We start from the raw sequence: 23,093 nt of genomic DNA, 5'->3' as shown, positions 1-23,093 counted from the left end.
CAGCAGTGGTTCGTAACCTTTCTAATGCTGTGACCCCGCAATACAGTTCCTCATGCTGTGGTGACCCCAAACCATGCAACTCGCAGTAAAAACACAGTAAAATTGCAGCTCCGATGGCTTTAGGCGACCCCCGGTTTTGGTCGTTCGACCCCCGCTGGGGTCCCGACCCACAGGTTGAGAACCACTGACCTACAGCCTTATGACATGGAACAAAAATGTAAAACATGTCACTTAAACAATTCTTGCAGAGTTATATAATTACAGGTAGTATATAACCTGATTATTATGATGTAAATGTGCATCTTATTCTTTTAATGAATTGTGGAGTTGAATATCAATTCATTGATACAAGTGGATGACCTTTTTAAAATTAGATTCTTTGTGATATATTTTATTGAAGTAAAAACCCCTTGCCACTTCCACTTCTTTTGCCTTCATTGCTCTGGTCGCAACATTGAGGTACGTGAAATATTCACCGTGGCTTAGTGTTTAGCATTACAGCCCTGCAGTGCTGAGGTCCTGGGTTCAAGTCCCAGGGTCAACATCTGCAAAGAGTTTGTATGTTCTCTCTGTGTTTCCGTGGGTTTCCTCCGGGTCCTCCGATTTCCTCCCACACTCCAAAACATACTGTAGCCCCATGGGGACAGGGACTGATCTGGCAAGTTCTGTGCAGCACTGCGAAATCTGTGTGCGCTGTATAAGTAAAGGAATTATTATTATTATTATTATTAACATTCAACTTCTATCAAGAGTGACATCTTCTCTGATTGTAGTTGTGAGAATGGTGTATAATCTCCCATAATTGCTCACTTGTCACTTTCATACATGACTATTCCTCCAGAGCCTCCCTTACTTGGTTATCTACTGACTTACCATAACTTTTGCCATTAAAAGGTTATTGAGATCCCGCCAGTGGAACCATGTCTGCCAGACTGTGTGTCATAAATCTCAGTGCAGGGAGCACTAAGGATTTACAGTACTTAAGTGCTAGACCTTTAGAAAGAGTAAAGTTTCATAGGAGGGGAATTCAGACCTCCCCTGGACCAAGGGGAATGGTCACAACTGTGTCTGCTGTTACCCCCTATACCCATGCTACTGCTTTTAGATATAACATATATGCAAAATAGTAATGACATTCTATGGTTCACATTTACTAAGGGTCCCCGGACCACGTTTCTGTCGAGTTTCCTGACTATTTCCGATTTGTGCTGCATTTAACAGGGGTTTTTGGCGCACACGATCGGATTTTGGAACAATCGCGCCGCCTTTCATGCTACATAAATCGGGGGGTTGGGGATGGTGGCGGGGGGGACAACCCGACTGATTCGGACTAAGTGCGGGATTTAAAATTCAAATTGTGTCACAAGACATGCACTCCCATACACTGGGAAGAAGAGGGTGAACTCCGGCGGACCTGAGCGGGGAAGCAACACATGCAGGATATCTGGCGCACAATCTTAGTGAATCGCGCCGGACTTCATCCTCGTCGGACAGTCTGGATCGGGGATTGGGACAGGAAACGGGTAAGTAAATGTGCCCCTATATGTTTTGCTGCATTTTTTGTGGTTCAGTTGCTGAGGCAAAGGCAATACGCTTATCTCATCTATCTGGAACTAACACACTGATACAAAACTAACTTAAGACTACTGAGGAGACAAACTTTCCATAACGTTGGTAGGCGGGCAGCGCTTACTAGACATGATGACTTGTGATGATGAGTTTGCCGCGCTGACGGACTTAACATAGTGTCAAAGAGAGCGAACTCTGCTTGGAAGATTACCTCAGGTTGAATGGAAGCAGAAAAGTGCAGTCATATGTTTCCTCCAGAGACAGAAAACTTCCCCATTTATGATTCACCAGCCTGTGGTCTAAGGCCAGGAAGATTGTCTCATTATTCGGACCTCAATTCCCACATTAGCTGCACCTTTTCCAGAGTCCGGGCCAGCCAAACACTGCAGTGAATGCAGTCAGGTAAAGTTGTTTCCAGCTGTGTGAGGGATACATGACAAGTTGAAGAGTGATTTCATCTTCCCTATAATATGCAACTTTTTCCTGTAAATTATGTTAATCCACTTCTATCTAATGTCTAGAGCTAAAATGTCATCATCCTTAGTCCTTTAGGCTGCATTCACACGATGTATGCCCACCATACCATAGTACGGTGGGCATACATCGACGCAGGGGATGAGGGACCCCCGCCCCTCTCTATAGGAATATACTTGTACTTGTGCTGCACCGTAACACTCCTGTACAGGGCCGTGAGCCCATAGAAGTGTATGGGGGACGTACATACTCCGTATATACGTCGGCCGTATATATGTCCCCCATACATTAGTGTGAATGCAGCCTTAGTCTGAAAAAAGACAAAAATTAATTGCTAAACCTACATTGTAAGCGGAATAATTAATGTGTACAATAAATATGAAAACCATTTTCTGACTTTATTATGGTTGAGCTCCATCAAGCTGAAATAAATTTAGGCCGGGAATAAACAGCATTCATTGTTCCAAGGACCACATTGTCATACCGCTCAACGTTAAGGGGTTGTGTACCAACCACCATAGTACAACACAAAATGCCACCACAGAAATTATACATGCCACAGTACAGCAATAAATACCAACCCAGCAACCAAATACTGCACTTGGAGCAGGAACTAATGGCGGAGACCCCAGAGCAGATAATAATAATAGTGGAATACCTCTCCTTTCCTGGCTCTAGTTCTGCTCTTCTCACCACACTTCAACTTCTTCTCTCCTCCATGTGCTGTTCTGCTCTGTGTCCCAAGCTGGTTGTATTGTGCCGGCATCCTGACCCAGAGCAGAACTGGGCCAGGAACAGGAGAGGACCTTAAAGCAATACAGCACAGCTGACAAGTACTTACCACTCTTGTGTCCTCTGCTTCTCCTGGGGCCACTCTGCTCTCGGTGCTGACGCTGGCCCATACAACCCATACATTCCCTTGACCTATAATATGTATGAGGTAATTTTAATTGGAAGTGCCCTTAAAATGTGGGTTTTACCTATTTCCATCAAAGCAAATCCAAGCGCTATAATGCAAGTTTACGATGCAAGTGTGTATCGCTTCGACCAGAAAGGTCTTTTTCAAGCACATTGCTGATGGTCTGGAAGCAGAGGGAATTTTCAGTGCTGAGTGGCCCATATGCAGTCAGGTGCAATGTATTAGCCCAGGTATGCTAGTATCCGGTTTCTTAAACAAAGTCCACTGTTCGTGTATATCCTTTTTTTCCCCCATTTTTGACCACTTGTGGAAAGCAGAAAATCTGGAGGGATGTTTCCTGCTCAGGGCTGCTGAATTTGGCTGCAGCTATGTAGTAACCTGGCAGAAGATCGAGCTTAGGGTGGGGCAAAGTGTTTGGGAAATTGCTTTTGGCAATTGAAAAATGAGCTGGTGCAATTTAATACAACACCATGAGACTAGAAAGCAAATGTAAAAACAATCGTTTTTCTAAGAGAAGTGAACATATTTCTACCAGATTGTCAATAAGAATCCCACATGTTTGTTCCCGGGCAGTGGAAAATTGATGTTACATACTAGATTAGGAAATAGTTTTTTTCTTTCACTATATCTGTATATTATTTTTTTGCCGTGTTCCTTCTCTGATTACAGTAAAAATGACTGAGAACTATTTCTGTATGCGCTGGAATGTTTAATTTTTTTTTTTTGGTCCTTGTAAAACATAAAAATTTGACTTGACACACCATGGTGGGATTTTACAGTAATACTTACTGCACGTGATTTAGGAGAGTAGTTTAACATGTGCAAGTACCTTGTCATAGGCATAAGAAGTTTGTTAGAGGGGAGTAATATGTTGCCCTGACTGTATTTGGTGGCACCATTTACATTAAAAGAATTTTCAAGAATCCCCTTTGCGCTACTCGCTCAGATGGCTCCATGTTCCGTTGTTAATTCAGTCCCGTATTGGCTGCAGCTGTTCTGATTGGGCCCCTACACTATAGACCCAACAGTTGGTACCCATGAAGCTACAACAGTGGAACACAGAGCAGGGTTAAAGGGAACCTACCCCCACAATTCTACCTATAATGGTAGAACGGGTGGTAGGTGCATGTATGGGATGTGAGGATAGCTCTTTTTAGAGCTAATCCTCACGTCCCCGCTATCTTTTAGAAAAATTGCCCTAATATATAAATTTTGTAAGGTACATACAGGGGTGTGGAGTAGCCGGACATGAGGCTACACCCGCGTCTACTCCATGCCCCATTATGGGACAATGGCTTCTTGGACGAGAACACCGGCTTCTCGAATGAGGGCGCGCAGAAGATCTCGGGGTAGGAGAAGTAAAGAGACTACTGGGGCGTGGAGCAGCCGCGATGTGTAGCCTCATTTCCGGCTACTCCACACCCCAGTAACCGCTTTACAAAATTTACATATTATTTACATATTATTACAATAAAGTTTTCTAAAAGATAGCAGGGACGTGAGGATTAGCTCTAAAAATTGCTATCCTCACGTCCCATAGATACACAAACCACCTCTTCTACCTTTATATGTAGATTCATGGTGGTAGGTTCCCTTTAAGTACAGTACTTTAAAAAAAAATCTATTTACCGAACCTGTTGTACAAGACTTCAGTAAAATAACACAATTTTAATTACTTCTCTACCACCACTTCCATTCTCAGAATATAGGAGAGGTATGTGTTACATTTTCCTTTTAATCTATAGATAATCAAATACATTTTAAAGGGATGATAGTCATGTCAAACATACCCACCTGTGCTCCTCTTCATCCCGATCGCAGATCTTGTCTTCTCTAATCTTGACAGGCTTGGATTACCTGAAAAAGCAGGGCTGCTAATTATTCAAGCCTCTCGCACCATGCTGGGAGAGGGAGGTGATGTAACGCGAGATGCATGAATTCACTCCTCTTACATGATAGATACCTTCCTCTCCCATGTTGGAGAGGGAGGTGACGCCATGTAGGGGGGTGTGAATAATTAGCAGCCCGGAGCGCCGGACATCGCGGTCCTGGCCCTCCAGCCTGCCTTTTATATGTCTAATTAGACCCAGTAAGCTATTACCGTAATCCCCAGTCACGGGAGGTGGTTTTCCTCTGTAAGGCTTCATTCACATGAACGTATGGGGGACATATATACGGCCGGCATATATGTATCCTATGTTTCTACGGAATTCGGCGCCGTGCGCTTTTTATTCCTATGGAGAGAGGTGGGGGTGAGCTGCCCTCATCTCCTGCTCCTCTCCGCAGCGCCGATATATGCCCGCCGTACTACTTTACATGTAACATCACATATTACCTCCCATATTAACCGTATACCACCTCACAAATGAGCCCCTAATCGGCCCACCACAACCCCTTTACCCGATACAATCGGGTTAAAAGTGGAGTGGTGTGGGGTGACTGCTTGGCCTGAGGCTTCCTATTATATATTTAATAGGGGGCCATTCAGGAGCCAGAAGAGTCGGCTCTTCTTAGTGAGCTGAGCCTAATGAGCCAGATCACTAAGAAAAGCCGTAATTTCCATCACTATCACACATAAGCTGTCTTCTACTCATTTCCTATAGTTACCAATCAAAGCTCAGAGCTCATATTAATGACCTGTGGCAAAATAGAAACTGAGATGTGACTGGTTGCTAGAAGCTGAGCTGTGATTGGTTATGACTGCCACAGCAGTCCGCAGACGATGGCTCCTGGTTAATAAGTGATATATAAGTAATAATAAGTAATATTTTGGAAAGTAGAGGGTGAAAATGTGGACTCAAAACCTCTATGATGTTCCCTGAGTCACAGGGAAGTGGCTGTGCAAAATTTGGTGATTGTAAACGTGATGATACGGATTTCTTTAGCGGACATGCACACATACACACACATACACTCAGCTCTATATATAAGATAATTGGGAAAAGGGACAATGTTTGCTTCATCTTATTAATGGACTATGTATCGAGACATTACTCTGCTGACTTTAGAAAATCACAGATGCTACATAAATCATTGCTTTCCTTTCTACTGGAAACCTGCATTGAATTAGGATAGAATTATTTGTATTAAAATGCCAAGACAATCAGCTCTCATCTTCCTTTGTCTGCCATTTCCCTGAAGACTAAAGCACAACATTACAGCATAATAGGTGAGGAATCATGAGTAGTGTGCCCGACCATCTCCGCTGGTATCCATAATGATTCCCAGATGGACGACTTCCATCCAAAGCTTGAAACAATCCCACTAATCTTTCTCTTTTTATATTAATATGGTTTGTTTCCTTCTTTCTAGATAAAGGACTGGATACAAATACTAACCAAAAATGTTTGTGCCATGTAGTTTTAATATTGAAGGACTTTATAACAGATGTTGTAAGCAGAGCATCCTGCAGCTGGCGGCCATATTGATCAGCAGCAATTAGCAGCTGACCTTAGCTACAAGTATAATATTTTTCTGCAGCATCACTGCAGGTGAAATTAAAGGGGTTGTCTAGGATTACATTTTTATTTGATTTGATTCTCCTACATTAAAAGACCTCCCGAAGTCCGATGCACAATGTCAATCACAGAGGAGGAGGCATTTGGAGTTCCCCACCTTGACTTCAGCGTTAAACTCTCCGCCTCCTTGACTTAATAGAGCCAATTTACATCTCCTTTCAAAGTTGATTTTCTGGATGATGGCACCATACTGTACGATTAAAGAAAAAAAACTAGAAGGTGTTACGGTGTCTGACAATACACTAGTAGTGGTTTATTAGGCCAATTTCTGATGACAGGTTCTGTTTAATATTTGGAATATGGTTAGAAACTATAATCCTTTTTAATTTTAAGGGTTTGTCCTGTCACCATTCTGTACCCAGGGTCTTCTAGTAAAACACCATTTATTAAAAAGGAACAAAGATAATTTTGTTCAAAGTTTTATACAGCAAATGCACAGGGACTAATTTAGTCTCTTTGATTTAGTTATATAGAGCTGTGGACTTTCGGAGTTTGTGTATGGGGTTATTCTGCTAAGGTAGTAATATTTCTAAGGGAACATGCTGAAGTGTCTTCCGATTAAGCTTGGCACAAGTTTTTATTTTTCTCATCTTCAACTCGTTATTGATTTTAACAGAATAAAAAATTATCATTATGCCTATGAAGTAGTATATCAGTACAGTATAATGGCTTTTTTAACTGCTGGCCTCCATTGTGCTCCCCATTCACATCGTAAATATCAGGTCAAAATCCCATTTGGATTTTCTTATGCCAGCAGTGTTTAGGCAGCCAAGTTGGAGCACTGATGCCACGGTGATGGAGACCATTAACCTGGATTAGAAATATTTGTTTAGATTAAACCTCCGAATGTTGTTCATTATTTAAAGGAGTAACCAGATTTGATAATTCACATTTAATTAAATTTGACTACCTTATAAATTAATTTCTTCAATTGGATGTTGATAAAAAAAATTTACCTGTGTGAAAATAATTTGCCATAAATTTAGTCAAAGGTCCCTTAAAAACGAGTTAGCTGTTCTTGGATATGACCACCACTGAGGGATTGCGCAAAGGAAGCAATAGTTTTGGCATATGAAATCACTGTGATTAATTGCATGTCCTACAGCCATCCTGTGATAATGAACTCTTAAACCAGGTGTTTGTGAGCTTCAATAGCGCATGTCTGGCCACTGCTGCTAGAGTACCGTGGTGGTCATATCCAAGGACTGCTATCTAGTTTCTAAGGGGGATCTTGGCTACATTTTTTGGAATTTTTCTTTACACACGTGAGGAATTTTAATAATATATATATATATATATATATATATATATATATATATATATATTATATGCAGTATTTTAATATATATAGCAGATTAATTAAATTAAATGTAAATGCCCTGATGGAAATACTTATTTAAGCAATACTTATTTATACTATATAGACTATAAGTTCAGTTGCCACAACACAAGAATAAAAATTTGACATTTTTAAGAATTTTTTTAAATGAGAAAGAGTCCATTTAACCAAATCTCAATGACTGGTTTGCAGTATCTTTTTCTGTAAAGGTTTTCTTATAACTTAATAGAACTCTCATAGCTCTGTTATGTTAAGCAATGCTTTAAGTCTCGAGGTCATAGAAGGAGCCCCAGGCAAAGTTGGCTGGATCTCTGACCCTTAAGATTAGTCTGAAAGTGGAATGGTTATTGACTAAAGTGTTGTTTGAACAATGTTAAATACTTCTATTTATCATGGCTTTAGTGGTGTTAAATGTAAAGGCACGTCCACCTATACAACTAATTCATTATCACTCCAAGGCATATGCATTAAATATAAAGCAACTTTGTAGATGCATAAAATTAATACTTGACGTATATATTCAAGTATAAATCTAGGGTGGGAAATGCATTGGTCACAGCATTCACCCAGAATATAGTCAGCCAGCTCTAGTATATAGACAGCCCCTTACCTCCTAATATATAGCCAGCAGCCCTCTGCCCCCTAGTATATAGCCAGTGCCTGCCCCCTTTGCCCAACCTATTTTTTAAAAAAACTCTGTACTTGTGTATAAGCCTAGTGTGGGAAATGCATTGGTCACAGCCTACACCCAGTATATAGCCAGCCAGCACATACCCCCCAGGATATATCCAGCATCCTCCCAATATATAGCCAGTCCCTGTCCCCTAGTATATAGCCATTAGCCCATGTCCCCTAGTATATAATAGACAGGCCCCTAGTATATAGCTAGCTTCATTTCCCATAGTATATAGGCAACAGCCCCCTTTCCCCTAGTAGAGCCAGCAGCCCCCCAGTCTATAGCCAGTGCCTGCCCCCTATGATGTGTACAATGCAGCAGGACCAGAAGACAGAAGAGGACCTGCGGGGGGGCCGGGGCCAGAAGGTGCGGGTGTCGGCTATATATCATAGCCGACACCTGCCTCTAACACCCGCGATCAGAGATTTCTCCGATCGCGGGTGTTAACCCCTAACACGCTGCGGTCACGCTGACCGCGGCGTGTTAGGGGCATTTAAATTGAATCGCTGTTCCGATCACAGCCCGCGACTGCCAGTGCCCGGGCCTGTGCGATCCTCCTTCCGGGAGCCGGGTCCGTGCCTTCTGGCAGGACCCGGCTGTAACACACTGAACAGTATAATACATCTGTATATCACTGTGTAATGTGAAGAAGAGCTTGAACAAGCGATCAGTGGATCGCTTGTTCAAGCTTACCTGTAAAAGTAAATAAAAAAAGTTAAAAACATTAATAAATAAATAAAAAAAATTTAATAAAAAGAATTAATTAAATAAAGTTAAAGTCCCCTAAACACAAATATTCCCTATACACATGCAATAAAGTGAGAAAAACAAAATCGCCAAAAACCCCCACATATTTGGTATCGTCGCGTCCATAACAATCCGTACAATAACTCAGAAACATTATTGGACCCGGTCGGTGAAAGCCGTAAAAACAAAACCCGAAAAACACGCCAAAAATGTACATTTTTCATAAAATCTCTGCACAAAAATGTTCTAAAAAGTGATCAAAAAAAGTTATGTGTGCCAAAATGGTACCACTGAAAATAACAACTCAACACGTAAAAAATAAGCCCTAAACTAGCTCTGTCAACCAAAAAATATTAAAGTTACGTCTCCGAAAAGATGGCGATGCAAAAACAAATGAGATTTCCTCTATATTAGTTTTTATCCAGTAAAATTGTAAAAATAAATGAAAAACTATATAAATGAGGTATCAACGTAATCGTAGTGATCTGTAGAATAAAGATAATATAGTATTTTTAGTGTATGGTGTACGACCCCCAAAAAATACGAAAAGAAAGTAAACCAAAATTGACAATTTTCTTTTCACCCATACATTCAAGAGTTAATAAAATCTCATCAATAAGCTAGTGACCCACTAAAATGAAGTATTTGTAAAGTGCATCTCATGTCGTAAAAAATAAGCCCTTATATGTCCAAATTGCCCAAAAAATAAAGATTGTATAGCCAATAAAAAGTGGCAATGCATAATCTGCTCTGAATGGCGCAGCTTCCCTTTGATGCCCTGGCGTGTGCCCATACAGCAGGTCACCACCACATATGGGGTATTGTTATACGCAGGAGAGATTGGGTATCAAATATTGTGGAGCGTTTTGGTATTTTATCCACTGAAAATTTGTACATTTTTTTGAAAAACACATTCATTTAGCCAAAAAAAATGTACTTTTAAAATTGCATCCGATTTTGTTTTAACCCCTGTAAAACAGTTAAAGGGTTAAAAAACTTCATAAAAGTTGTTTTACGTACGTTGAGGGGTGTAGTTTCTATAATGGGGTAATTTATGGGGTTTTACTTTTATTTAGGTCTCTCAAAGTGATTTGAAACCTGAGCAGGTCCCTCAATAGCAGGACTTTGCGTTTTTTATGAAAATGTGAAAAATCGCACCTGACGTTCAAAGCCCCATAGCATCCTACAAACATAAGAGTATGCATAAAAAACCATGTCCACATAAATTAGACATTCGGTGAATGTTAGTTATTAAGTTTTTTTGCTGTTATGACTATGTGTGGAAAAAGTAGAACATTTTGAAGTTCGAAAAGAATTTTTCCAATCCATCTGATTTTCTCATAAATAAATGCTAAACATACCACCAAAATTTTTTAAACTAACATGAAGTACTAATTGTCACGAAAAAACAATTTTAAAATCACTTGGATATGTTAAAGCGTTCCAAAGTTATAACCACTTATAGTGACACAGGGCAGATTTGAAAAAATGGGCCGTGTCAGGAAGGTGAAAAGTGGCTTCAGCGTTAAGGGGTTAATATACAAATATATCTTATAATTGAAATATGTTGTGTGTTCACATTCCCATGTTTTTAATATTTTAGAACATATAGTAGTGGGGAACTTAAGAGCTTCCTAAAAAACAATGAAAGCAAGAATCTTGGGATGAGGAAATTGTTTAGATTCACCGATTAGGAGTAAGTGAGGGGTTCTCAACTATTTGCATTTGTTACTAGAGAAGCAATCCCATAAAGAACATATGCTTTCCCACTATACAAGAAGAATTAATATGATTTTGACGTTTATACAATTTCCTCGCATTGAGAACAAAGCAATATAATGTATCATTACCTTGTATGAGATAAAGTGTCTTTAACATGTATACTACACAGATTATCATAAAATGGTTTCAGAAAGTAAATATATCCCAGTCTATTTTCTTTTTGTCCGTCGGGCCACCCAATATTCATGTATGCTGAGCAGTCGGATAACTGACAGCATTAAAAACATGAAAGGAGCCAGCCTGTGTCAACACCATGTGCGGCTCTTAGGTTTTTTTCTTTCTCTCCTTCTTGTGTTAATTTTCACCCTCATTTAGCTCATATTTTGATCTGTTTTTTGTCTCTTCCCCTGATATGGAGAAAATGCTGGGAGAGTTTTTTTTAACTATCCAACCACCCACAACAGTAAAAAAAAATTTCTACATTCTATCAAAATGTCCATGGAATCTTTCTAAATGATGAATAGGAAGGGACTTTGTTTTGTCTCTTTATTTAGTTTTTGAAGGTTTTTATTTTACACACATTTTCTATATGATGAATTTTTACATTTTTTTAAGCAGTTTTTCAGATTTTTCATAAAACGATTGTCGAGTTAATGGAAAATTGAGAAACATAGCAGCATGTATAAAGGAGGGTTGTCGCCATCAATATGTAAAACTTACATGAAAATATAGCAATAGAGAGATGGGTCAAATGAAAACTGGTATCATCTGCCTTAGACCCCATGCACACGACAGTCGGGGACACATAGATGGCTTTGGTGCCCAAGCTACAAAAAGTATGCATAGGAGATTGCACTGCATGGCCTTCTTATGGTCAAAGATCGAGCAAGCTCTATCTTTTGTGCTGGCCACAACAATGAGGACACATTTTGCTCACTGTTCTGTGCAAACGATAGCGCTTGGTCTATCTTTGACCGTAAGAAGACCGTGCAATGCGATCTCCTCCTCTTCTGCCGCTCACCGACGTGTACTTGTCCTTGCTAATGCCGGGAAACACACATCCATGTGCATGCACCCTAAGTGCACTTCGCACCAGTTCAATAATGGCGCACACTGATTAATTATATGGTGCAAAAGCTACTGCTTTGGGAACACAGTTGCAGCATCTTTTTCTTGGTGCACTTCTAATCTGCTCCGTGTGACACAATTGTGCTGGATCCTAGGTATTAATGTGTCTCTAACTCTGACTAAGCATCGACATAGCTCATAACAAACACATAATAAATTCATGTGCAAGCTCCAAAGGCACTTTTTTTCATGCAAACTTAGGCAAAAAAACCCAAAAACTGGTGCAGACACAATAATATATCTGGGCCACTGTATGTACCGTGTTGAGGAGCATTCAGTTGTATTTAATGAATCCCTTTCACTAAATATTTGCTCCAGTATAAACAAAAAGTATTGTATATACTCGAGTATAAGCCAACCCAAGTAGAAACCGAGGCCCCTAATTTTACCACAAAAACCTGGTAAAACCTATATATTTTTTACTCGCGTATAAGCTGAGTTTGGGTTTTCAGTACATTTTTTTGTGCTGAAAAATTAGGCTTATACTCGAGTGTATATGGTATATTAAAAGGAATATCTTTTGGGGTATCTTTTGTTCATTGTGGACGGGTGTAACATCATCATTATGGGTATGTTGTCACGTTACTAAAACTTATACAACTATAATACTATATGCATTGTAGGCAGTAAGAATGTCATGAGATTTGCACTATAGCACTTTGCACTTTAATGCTGTTTTTTTTTGCACATAAAAACTGTCTTGAACACGTGACCTACCTTCAATAACTATGTATATTATATACCCCCGCCCCATGAATTTTATGTTTTTAATGTGATATCCTCATCTACCCACCTGTGAAAATCATTTATTACTATTGTTTTGTGTAATTAAGTGTTTAATAAAAGAAAGATACTTTCGTTCAAAATTGGCTTAATGTTTTTGTTTCTAGGTGTTTAATTCTTTACAGCCAATTATATGATTTGACTGTCTATAGAAGGGAATTCTGACAACATTTGGTGTGTCATGAACGAACTATAAGATCCCTTTAATGTATGTAGCCCGTGTTTTGGTGTTATATATTAAAAGGAATACAGGGAGCATTAATAGTAACCAATAATTTGCTGGGGTAAATAAATGTTAGCGTTTTATTATTATTAGAATAAAAGTGATCACAATAGAAATGTGTTTTGGTGCTTTTCATTCAAAATGCAGACAATTAAATGAATCAAGAGATACACACCCTAAATAACTAGTGTGTTCTCTGACAATAGTCCACTGTACTAAGAGGGGTGAGAGAATTGCATCACTAAAATGGGAAAAATAATTTGCAGAGGCTACCTCCAAACATATTCCAATACTATGGACACTTAAGCTCTGAAACATTAAAATAAGCCTAAAACATACTTGTATCTTTCTTTTTAGGATCACAAAGTGTATTTGAAAGGAAATTTACAGTTTGATTTATGTCTTTAGCGTCACAGACTAAATCCACTTAGCATCCTGATGCAGGATCTGGCATGGTAATAGTTTTTTTCTATATTTTTAAAAATAGGCTAAAGAACTGCAGCTAAAGCACTATAGCAACTCATTAACATATTAAAAAGATCCTGCATCAGGCTGTACAGTGAATTCAGTGATTGATGCTGTTTTATAATGAGTCGGTTAATTCTGCTAAATTTAATGCTTCTTAGGCTGCATTTACAATGACGTATGCCCCATACGTCAGCCACAATGGAGAGGAGGAGGGGTGACCGCTCCCCTCTCCATTGCAATGCATTACGTACAGTCATGTCCTGTCTTTTTACAGTGTACAGAGCCGTACGATGCTGCACAGTGCGGCACCATATCGCTCCGTGCGGCCATTACATAGGGGACGTGTGTACGGTCATGTAAATGTGGTTCATCTCTTTTTTTGCATTCGTTAGAAGTTTGCTGCAACATACTACTAAAAATTGACAAAAACAGATTTTTGGTCATACGTCTACTTTTTCTTTTTTTTTTTTTTTTTTTTAAGTGTCCATTATACATTTGCATCCGTATTTACACTTATACACTAAAACATATGCATTTTTAAGATTTTTTTTCAAAGGATTTTACAATCCATATTTGGGATAAAAACGGATGTGACGGATTGATGCATATGTTGTAACACTTTATGAATACGTCGTCCATTGCCCCCAATGTTAAAAAAGCATTACGTTTTGCATGAAAATGCAGCAGACCGTGGGACAACAAATGTACACTGTTTGTGCATCCATCGTGTCCATACACAGGAATGGATAAACCGTAGCACGCGTTTTGATCCTTTTTTTTTTTCAGCAAAAAAGGTGTCCGTCCACAGTAAAAAAAAAAAAAAAAGATGTGATCCCCGCCTTATATTGTCATGAAACAGTAGACTTACGTTTCGGTGTGAAAATTTTGTATTCCTTCCTGTTAGGGAAGAACCATTAATAGAAACATTAATACTGTTATATGTTTACTCAGGCCCCGTTCACACCTTCTTTGGGACCTCTGCTAATATGTTCCATCACTAAAACTATAATAACAGAAGTCTAACAGATTCCAGAAAATCTCCATTGATTTAATTGGCTTCCTTTAACGTTCATTTGCACCACTTTCCGTTAGGCTTCCGTTATGTGAGACAGAAAAAATAGGGGAGCAACCCGTCCAATTTTCATGTAACAGAAGCACAAACCAAAGTGGCGCCAATCCATTTAAATCGAATTAGATTTGAGTGATTATCTTTTTTGTGACGGAACCACCATTAGTGGAGGTCCACCATAGAAAATTGCAATAAACCAATCCACATCAAAAAAATTAAAATGGCACGGACATGTTAGCATTTGCAAAGCATGTTTATTTGAAAATATGTTTTTTTTTAATAATTTTGTTGTATTATTTATTTATTTTTATTTTTTTTACTCTTTTTGTGTTTGGATAGTTTTTCCATGCTATTTTTAGATTTTTTCGTTGCGCCCCTGCCAGCGAAAATTTATATGTCGACCTTGGACATATTATCAGTCGTCGTTGGTGGTATCTCCAAGTAAATATTTTCATCTTTTGATTTGTCTGTCAGAGATTAAAACCGAAGGACACCGTCTGTAACACCAGTTAAAATGTTTGTGTGACCGGCGAGACTTAGGGGGGCCCTCAGTAAATTGGCCACATGTACAGTACATCCGCATATGTGTCTTCCTCCAATTTGCTTTTAAAGCCTTGAGCGCTGTCAAACAGAGCTAAGTTTCTCCAGGCCGTATTTATGAATTTGTGAACTTTGTATGTTTTGCATAGAAGGCATCCTCTGTTCTTTGGGCTTGGAAACTCACTGATTATTTTTCAAAGTCTTCTTTCAAGTGTAGTGAACTTTTAAATGATTTTTTTTTTTTTCCGAGGGTCATGAAGTAGGGGGGGCAGGGAATCCATCTGACCACTTGTTTACATTAAACTGGAAAAGGAGGCATTTGCTTACAATATCTGTAGATGATTTATATTTTGAGCCGTGAGTAATTCTTTTCTCGCTGACAAGTTTATGGTGAGCATTGAACTCCTGTGTGTGCTTTTGGGAGAGCTCCATAGCTTCCTGCATTCATTTCAGTCTGGGTGGCGTGTGGGGGTAGGTTGGCGTAGGGGAGGGGGGGTGCATGTTCAGGGTAATTTTTGTAGATGGAAGCATGAAAAGAGTTAATCACTTTTGTTCTCCTTACCACGCTCAGATTAGGAGCTGGAGAGCAAAGGTAATTCAGACTACAACACACCACTTGTTACTGTTTATATAGGCCTAAACAGTGGTAGAAGTGTTTAGTCCTCTGGGACACTTGGTGATTGAACAAGAAGCTGAAGTTATTTTGATAAGATATAGCACCAGTGTGGCCAAGAGCTATGATCATCTTGGGGCCTTGAGGCGGGCCAAGGATGAAGACCTTATGTGTTTAGTTCTTCCCGATGCTCAAAGATAAATTTTGGCTAAGAAAATAAACTTTGTATTTGGACCAATTTGCAAAGCATCGGTGAAAGAATGGAATTGTTTATCTAAGGACTTGGCGTGAGAAGGTGTGGGAAAGTTAAGGAGAGAGAGACAAGCGAGCTTGAGTATGCAGGGAATCTCTTGTCTAGAATACCTAAATAAATATGTAAACTTGGAAAATAATGAAGATTGGTTGCTGGATTCACCTTGTTAGGTTCTATAAAATTAAGACAACAGCACAATTTACACATCATTTTAAACAAGAGTAAATGATTGACTTTTATAATAATAATAATAATAATAATCTTTATATAGCCCCATCAAACTCCGTAGGGCTTTACAAATCATGACTTTTATGCAAAATAATTTTAAAGTTCAAAGCACCTAGTAAAAATCAACTGGTGTGCTTTCTTTTTGTTTGAGTCATCTTCACTTCTGCCCAATTTCCAATAGTTAATTCTATGATTATTTAAATTGCCTTTGTCATCATTCTGAATAATTTCAGTACTTTATAAAACTTTATTTCACATTACCTGCTTTCTGACAGCAGTGTGTGGTGAGGGAGGGGGCAACTGCAGCAGCCTGTGTCTCCATCTCCTTGTGCATTCTTTCTTTTCGTCACTCCATCCCCCTCCCTCCCCTGCCTACTCAATGCACATGACAGAAAGTTGGAAGGGAGCTGTGGCATAGAGGAGGCAGAGAGCCAGGCACACAGGTTGCTGCAGTGGCCCCCTCCCCCGGGACTCCCCTTATGCTGCTGGCAAGGGAGACAGATAATGTGAGATAAAGGTAATTCAACAATATACATCTATTTAGAGTACTGCACCGTCTACATTTAACTGGATAAGAAGGTACTGTATGTGCTCACAATATCTATAGATAAATTATATGTAGAGCTGTGAGTAGTTATTTTGTACATTATAAAAATAATAATGAATCTTTATATAGCGTACAAAGATTATGGAGCACTATACAGAGCTTGCCAAATCGGTCCCTGTCCCCAATGAGGCTCACAATCTAATCAACCTACCAGTATGTTTGGGAGTGTGGGAGAAAACCGGAGGACCCAGAGGAAACCCATGCAGACACGGAGAGAACATACAAACTTTTTGCAGATGTTGCCCTCATTTGAACCCAGGACTCCAGTGCTCCAAGGCTGTAGTGTTGAATGCCAGTGTGTGCTTTTGGGAGAGCTTCTTACCTATTTGCATTCATTTTAGTCTGGGTGGCATGTGGGGGTACATTGGAGTAGGGGGGGCATGTTCACATTACCTGTCTCATTGCCAGTGTGTTGTTAAGTTGGGTTGCTAAGTTGGGTAGGTGGGGGGGCAACTTCAGCAGCCTTGTGCGCCTGTTTCCTCATGCATTCTACTCCACCCCATCCCCCTCCCCTGCCTGCTCAATGCACTTGACAGGAAGTAGGGAGCTGCATGAATGTGGAGGAGACTGACACAAGCACACAGGCTGCTGCAGCTGCCTCGCTTCCCTTGGGAATGCCCCATCTATGGCATCAGTTACGTAAGAACAAATGCTCGTAGCTCATATTGGTGTGGCGTCGGCATGAATGAATGGCACACAGCAACACTAAATACGTTTTCGTGGATGGTCGGACCATGCGATTGATTTGTTCAAAAGTACAGTATGTCCCTACGCAGAACTGTTTTTAAGGGTTCTCTTAAAAACTGTAGAAAGTGTCTGACAGCCAAGATTCGACAAGTTCTTCTGCAGGTGTAATTTGTTGTGCGTGACTGCATGACATTTGCAATCATAAAGGGAACCTTTCATAGAGGACAAGCACAATAAGCCCCCTACCCCAATTATGACTTTATAGAAAAGTGCAGTGCAGGTGTCCCATCTTAAATCTTCCTCCTCCCACCAGTCAAATAGATTCCCAAACGTTTACTGTCTTTGTGTTGGCCCCACCCACAGGCATGTGGCTTCACCTACCATCACTTGGCCCCGTCCATCACGTGATGTGTGAAATGGTGAGAAGATCTGCATTTTCCCACACGGTGCATACTGCTAAGTACATCACACAGAGAGAGGGACAGTATTCTGGACGACTTCCTGTCTGCTCAGGTGGAGATTTGCAGAGACTCAGGGCTGTCAGTCAAAAGGAGGAGTCGAGGTTCACTGGCAGCCTTGGAGAAAACTTGACTCTTTTCTTCAGTAGTTGACTCACGTCTACTCATTTGCATATCAGAAAATCGACTGTAATTAAGATACAGTGGGGCTCATTTACTAAGGGCCCGAATGGCTCATTATTGTCAGGTTTCCCGAAAATTACTGGTTTGCGACGCTTTGCCCCGAGATTTTGGCGCATGCGATCGGATTGTTCCGCATCGGCGCCGGGTTTCATGTGACGGAAATCGTAGGTGTGGCCACCGGGAAACCTGATGAATTCGGAAAAAAAATGTGTCGCTTGACACGCACCAAGAAGAGGATGGTGAACTCCGGCGGATCTCGGCGCAGCAGCGACACCTATTGGATATCGGGCGCACGACCTTAGTGAATCCCGGCAAGCTCCGAATCAATGTCGGACAACTCGCTGTGGGATCGCAAATGGACCGGGTAAGCAAATGAGCCCCAGTGGCAGATCATTTTCTGTGGTATGGGGAGGGCTTTTAACCCTTTACAAGCAGGTATTACTTGTGTGAAGGATAACATTTTGGTGACAGGTCATCTTTAATTGTGCTTGGTCATAGATACCTGTGAAGCCCTAAGCTTATACCGAAGACCTGCTGCAGTTGTATTTTCATATTCCAGGGCCCTATCTCAATGTAGCGGCTGAAGAACTTTTCCTTAAAGCCGATTCGGTGCCAGCATGTGTTGCTTTAATATTTATTTTGACTATTCTATTAAACTAAATGGGTTTAAAAATAAAAATTTCAAATAATTTCTTCTGTATTTAAGCCATCGCCACTCTTCTTTCTTCTCATTCCCTTTTGACTAAATGATAGCCTCTAATACACAACATTTATCAGAGCAGTTTATAAAAGTTAAAGTTTCCTGTTAAACAAAAAAAAAAATAAATGACTGACTGACTGACCTCACAGACAGATTAAATTTCCAAGCCAGTCTCAAATGTTCTCAGATATGTTTTTACATACATAGAAAATTACCAATATTTAAGCCAAATTTCCCCTAATTGCGGGCAGTACAGTTTCAGGAGCTGCTTAGCAATAACATAACTAATGATTTATCATTGATTTACCAGTGTTACAAATTGGCTGTGACCTTTTCTACTTTCTGACACTCACCTAGTTAATAGTTCCCACTCCTTTTATGTTGAACTTTTCCAAGTGGCATCTTTTTAAGTGTGTTTATTCCAGTCTTTAACATTGTAATTGCTTGAAGAGTATGCAGCGCTTACCAGTGGGATGCATGCTATGGTCAGACCACCCGCGCTGCCATGTGAATATTACCGCATCTCTTGTGGTCAGGGGGTAGAGGCGGATATAAATCCACAATAGTGCTACATAACAATCCAGTTTATCACGCTGACTGACTTCAGTAAATATGTTGTAGTATTTTTTAGACTCCAAGTGTCGGCTTAGTATACACAGTTTAGAACTAGATAATGAGGCTCAATGACTTGAGTAAATACAAGGTTGCTTTCATTCCACACCAGGTGCCTAAAGTATATACATAAATTAAGATTACGGTTTGTCATCGACTCTTACAAGATGCTCTTGGAGATGTAAGGGTATGTTCATGTCGACTTTCTGATGTCAATTTTGATAGTCGTTTCCTATGTTTTTAGCCAGAATCCACTCAAAATATAGTGTATACTTTTTCTCTGTGAGCTGAGCAAACCAACTTGTGGAGGAATAAAAAAACAGCGTCCTGCCATTAGAGTCCATGGAAGTGGGAGTTTGTCACGATCTGTTACTCCGGAGACATTTCAGTGTTTATCTAAGTGCACATTAGAATTTCTTCATTTTCTCTACAGGGTGATTCGATCCAAGCGACAGAATCTCCATTCTCAGACTCTATAACGTTAGAGCAGACAACAAGTAACATTGGGGTGTCAAGTGGCCGAGTCAGTCTTTGGATGCAGTGGATGTTACCCAAAATCACCATAAAACTGTTTGCTGCTGACCCGACGTGTAAAGGAGCAAGTATGGCTCTTCTTATTACAGTAAAATGTCATGTTATCGGTGGGTGACACCAGCCCCTTCACTCTCTAACCTACAATTTTTACTTTTTCAGAGCTGTGTGTGGTAAGCGAGCTGGAGGACCTCAATGCCTCTGTCGATGTTCAGGATGTGTACACTAAAGTCAAGTGCAAAATCGAAAGCTTCAATATTGACCATTACAGGAGCAGGTAACATAGGATTTGTGAACATCAAGTGTTTTTACTTTTTGTATTTTGGTGATGGTACTCTGAAAATGGAGTACCATCTTGGACATTTTGTATATCCTGAATAACCATTTCCTGACTCCATTGCCACTTGGCCATCACAGACAAGTGTACTATAGAGAAGTCAGGGTCTTTTAGATGCCAACAGCATGAAACAGAATAAAGCATAGGTAAAGAGTTTTAAACATAACTTGTACTTCCAAGTTTAAAAACTATATGACAATTACCCATATATAAACATAAAACTAAATCTTTAGACTGACTTAGAGATATGAGACTCCTCTTTAACCTTAGTGAAGACGCTGAAACAGACTCTGGGATGTGCACCTTCACCACTCTAAAAATGTCCAGATGCCCCAAAAAGGTCAAACAACACCTATTGATTTATTTCTAATTTTGTTCTTATAGGGCAGTGATGGCAAACCTTTTAGAGGCCGAGTGCCCAAACTACAACAAAGACCCGCTTATTTAACGCAAAGTGCCAACACAGAAATTTAATTTGTGATTTATACTCCCTTTTTTGTCACATCTTTCATTGATACCAGCACCCTGAGGACACCAATAAAGCAGGAGATAGTCCCAGGTACAGCTGATACATTAAAATAGCTCTGTGCACAGCAAGTCCTGGGCTGTCTGGGACTGCAGGAAGATACCTAGAGTCATCTCTGGTGATGGCCTGAGTGCCCACAGAAAGGGTTCTGAGTGCCACCTCTGGCACCAGTGCCATAGGTTAGCCATCACTGTTATAGGGTCTTAGAGACCACTCACCACCTGTGTTTTAATCTCAGTAAAGTAGAGGTGGCCTATAAGGGTTCGAGAGAGATGGAGATCACTATCAAACCTTCAGATAAAGGGGGTTACAAGGTTGTCATGGACACACAGACTTATAGATTCCTACAAGAATAACTTTTTACTGTCTACCGAGGATACACAATAGTCTCTCTCCTTTACTATCAGGGGTAGACAGTGTGTTCTAAAATGTGGGATTATACCTTGTTAAGGTACTTTGCTCCTGAGCATTTTACGATACAGCAGATTTACTTAGGAGGATGGAAGGTATCACTGTACAAGATGGATGCATTTTCTGCTCAATTGATGTAGAAGCTCTCTTCTCATCGAACATGTATATGTACTTAAAATAGTAGAGAACTTCTTCTAATAGAGAGCCACACAATTCTCCATACACAATCAATGTGTATTCGACCTAGTGGCCTTCTTACTCGCCCACTTCTTCTTTGACCGGAAACCCCTCCACCAGCTCAGGTGCACTGCCATGGCAATCTCTCTGCAACAACTTATGCAAACTTGCTGCAGCAGAGTTGGTGGGAGAGAACAGTCATTTTTGGAGACCATCAATGGTCATTTATGGAGAAACTGAAGTTGTGGGTGGGATATATAGATGACATTCTCGAAAAAAACACTCTTTTGAAAGCTTTGTGGGCCAGTTGACCTTTGAAATCAGTGAGTAGATTCTATTCACACAGATCTATTGAGAAAGTGAAAAAGATTCATCTCAACCTTTGACAATGGGGCAAAAGAAGGACGTCAGATAATCCATTCCAATGCTGAGTGATGTTTTAGCGTGATTAAGAACTAAATTTCAAAACGCTTAGGATAAATGAAGATTTTATTTCAAAGGAGTCAGTTTATTTTTCCATTCACAATTAAATGCTACAGAAAAAAACTATGTTTGCTCTGGTCCAGGTATTATTTCTTGGTGCACCATGTGACCATGTGGATTATTTTAGGTTATTTCCCTTAGAGCAGCACTAACCAAAACACCAGTACCCGCTTCAAGAGTTAATTGGAGGGAATCTGACTTCAAATGATCTACTGGTGGCCCATCCCAAAGATAGAAGTGGCACCATATTCCCAAACTCCTTTACAATTGTTCTTGTCCTCAAAGTGCCCCTTGAATCTCCTTGATGAAAGCAAACTACAATACGCAGCATCGTGACTGCTTTGAGTTACATTGAGCTCCACAACCTGTTAATTAGAAACCAGTGTGAGTCCTGTTTCCTATTATCTGCTTGTTATTTGACATCATAAATTGATTTTAAGTCGGGAGTAATCCAGTTCCCTGAAAACAACTTTTGCTCATCCTTCCTGCTAATGTGTTCCTAATTCCCCATGTGTTGTTGGTTCTGCAATGTGTATTCAACCAGGATACTCAATTAGATGATGTATGCTCTTGTTTACAATGTGTCATGCTGCCTGACAGCCGAGGTGGTGAAGGGGAGGGGGGGCTACAATCGTCTTATTTTTAGCATCTATGGACAAGGGTAACATTTGATAACGTTTTATTCCAGGCCAGGTGAAAGCTGGCAAACAGGAGATTTTCTGGGGATATTCCTACAATCCAAAGAGAAAATTGTGGTGAGGCTATTGTAGTCACTAAGTTACTTATAAAATAAATAGCCTACGATCTGACCTGTGTGATTCTTTAATACTGAACTAGATGATTTCAAGAAACACTCTTAAGGTCTGTTCACCATTGGAAAGGTTTTTTTTTTTAGAAACTTTGGTTCTGTCCATTTCCTCCGAATTGTCCTTGATTTTGACAGAACGTGGAGTTGGATCCGTCATACCATCTCCTTTAGGCTTTACATATACAATTAATCAACACAAAATAGTTGCTTTGAAATTACATTACTTATCTTGTATTGATCCATGATCCCTAGGGTTGAACTAGGATACATAGGCCCACCAATAAAACAAATTAATTGGGCCCAG

General features: G+C 40.0%; 1 protein-coding gene across 5 annotated transcripts in view; it reads left to right on the top strand.

The window, feature by feature from the left end:
- VPS13B (vacuolar protein sorting 13 homolog B) overlaps positions 1-23,093 on the top strand; it is a 629,099-nt gene that overhangs the window by 358,815 nt on the left and 247,191 nt on the right. For 3 of the 5 annotated variants that reach the window (XM_072151501.1, XM_072151500.1, XM_072151502.1), the window contains exons 26-28: positions 19,950-20,118; positions 20,210-20,324; positions 22,670-22,736. In XM_072151501.1, the coding sequence (XP_072007602.1) occupies positions 19,950-20,118; positions 20,210-20,324; positions 22,670-22,736 (351 nt within the window). The remainder of the gene's footprint in view (positions 1-19,949; positions 20,119-20,209; positions 20,325-22,669; positions 22,737-23,093) is intronic. The other 2 variants (XM_072151499.1, XM_072151498.1) reach the window with 1 other exon arrangement.

This window comes from Engystomops pustulosus, chromosome 5 (assembly GCF_040894005.1).
Source record: "Engystomops pustulosus chromosome 5, aEngPut4.maternal, whole genome shotgun sequence".
Taxonomy (NCBI): Eukaryota; Metazoa; Chordata; class Amphibia; order Anura; family Leptodactylidae; genus Engystomops; species Engystomops pustulosus.
The sequence above is the reverse complement of the archived record's forward strand: the minus strand, read 5'-3'. Positions and strand labels throughout refer to the sequence as shown.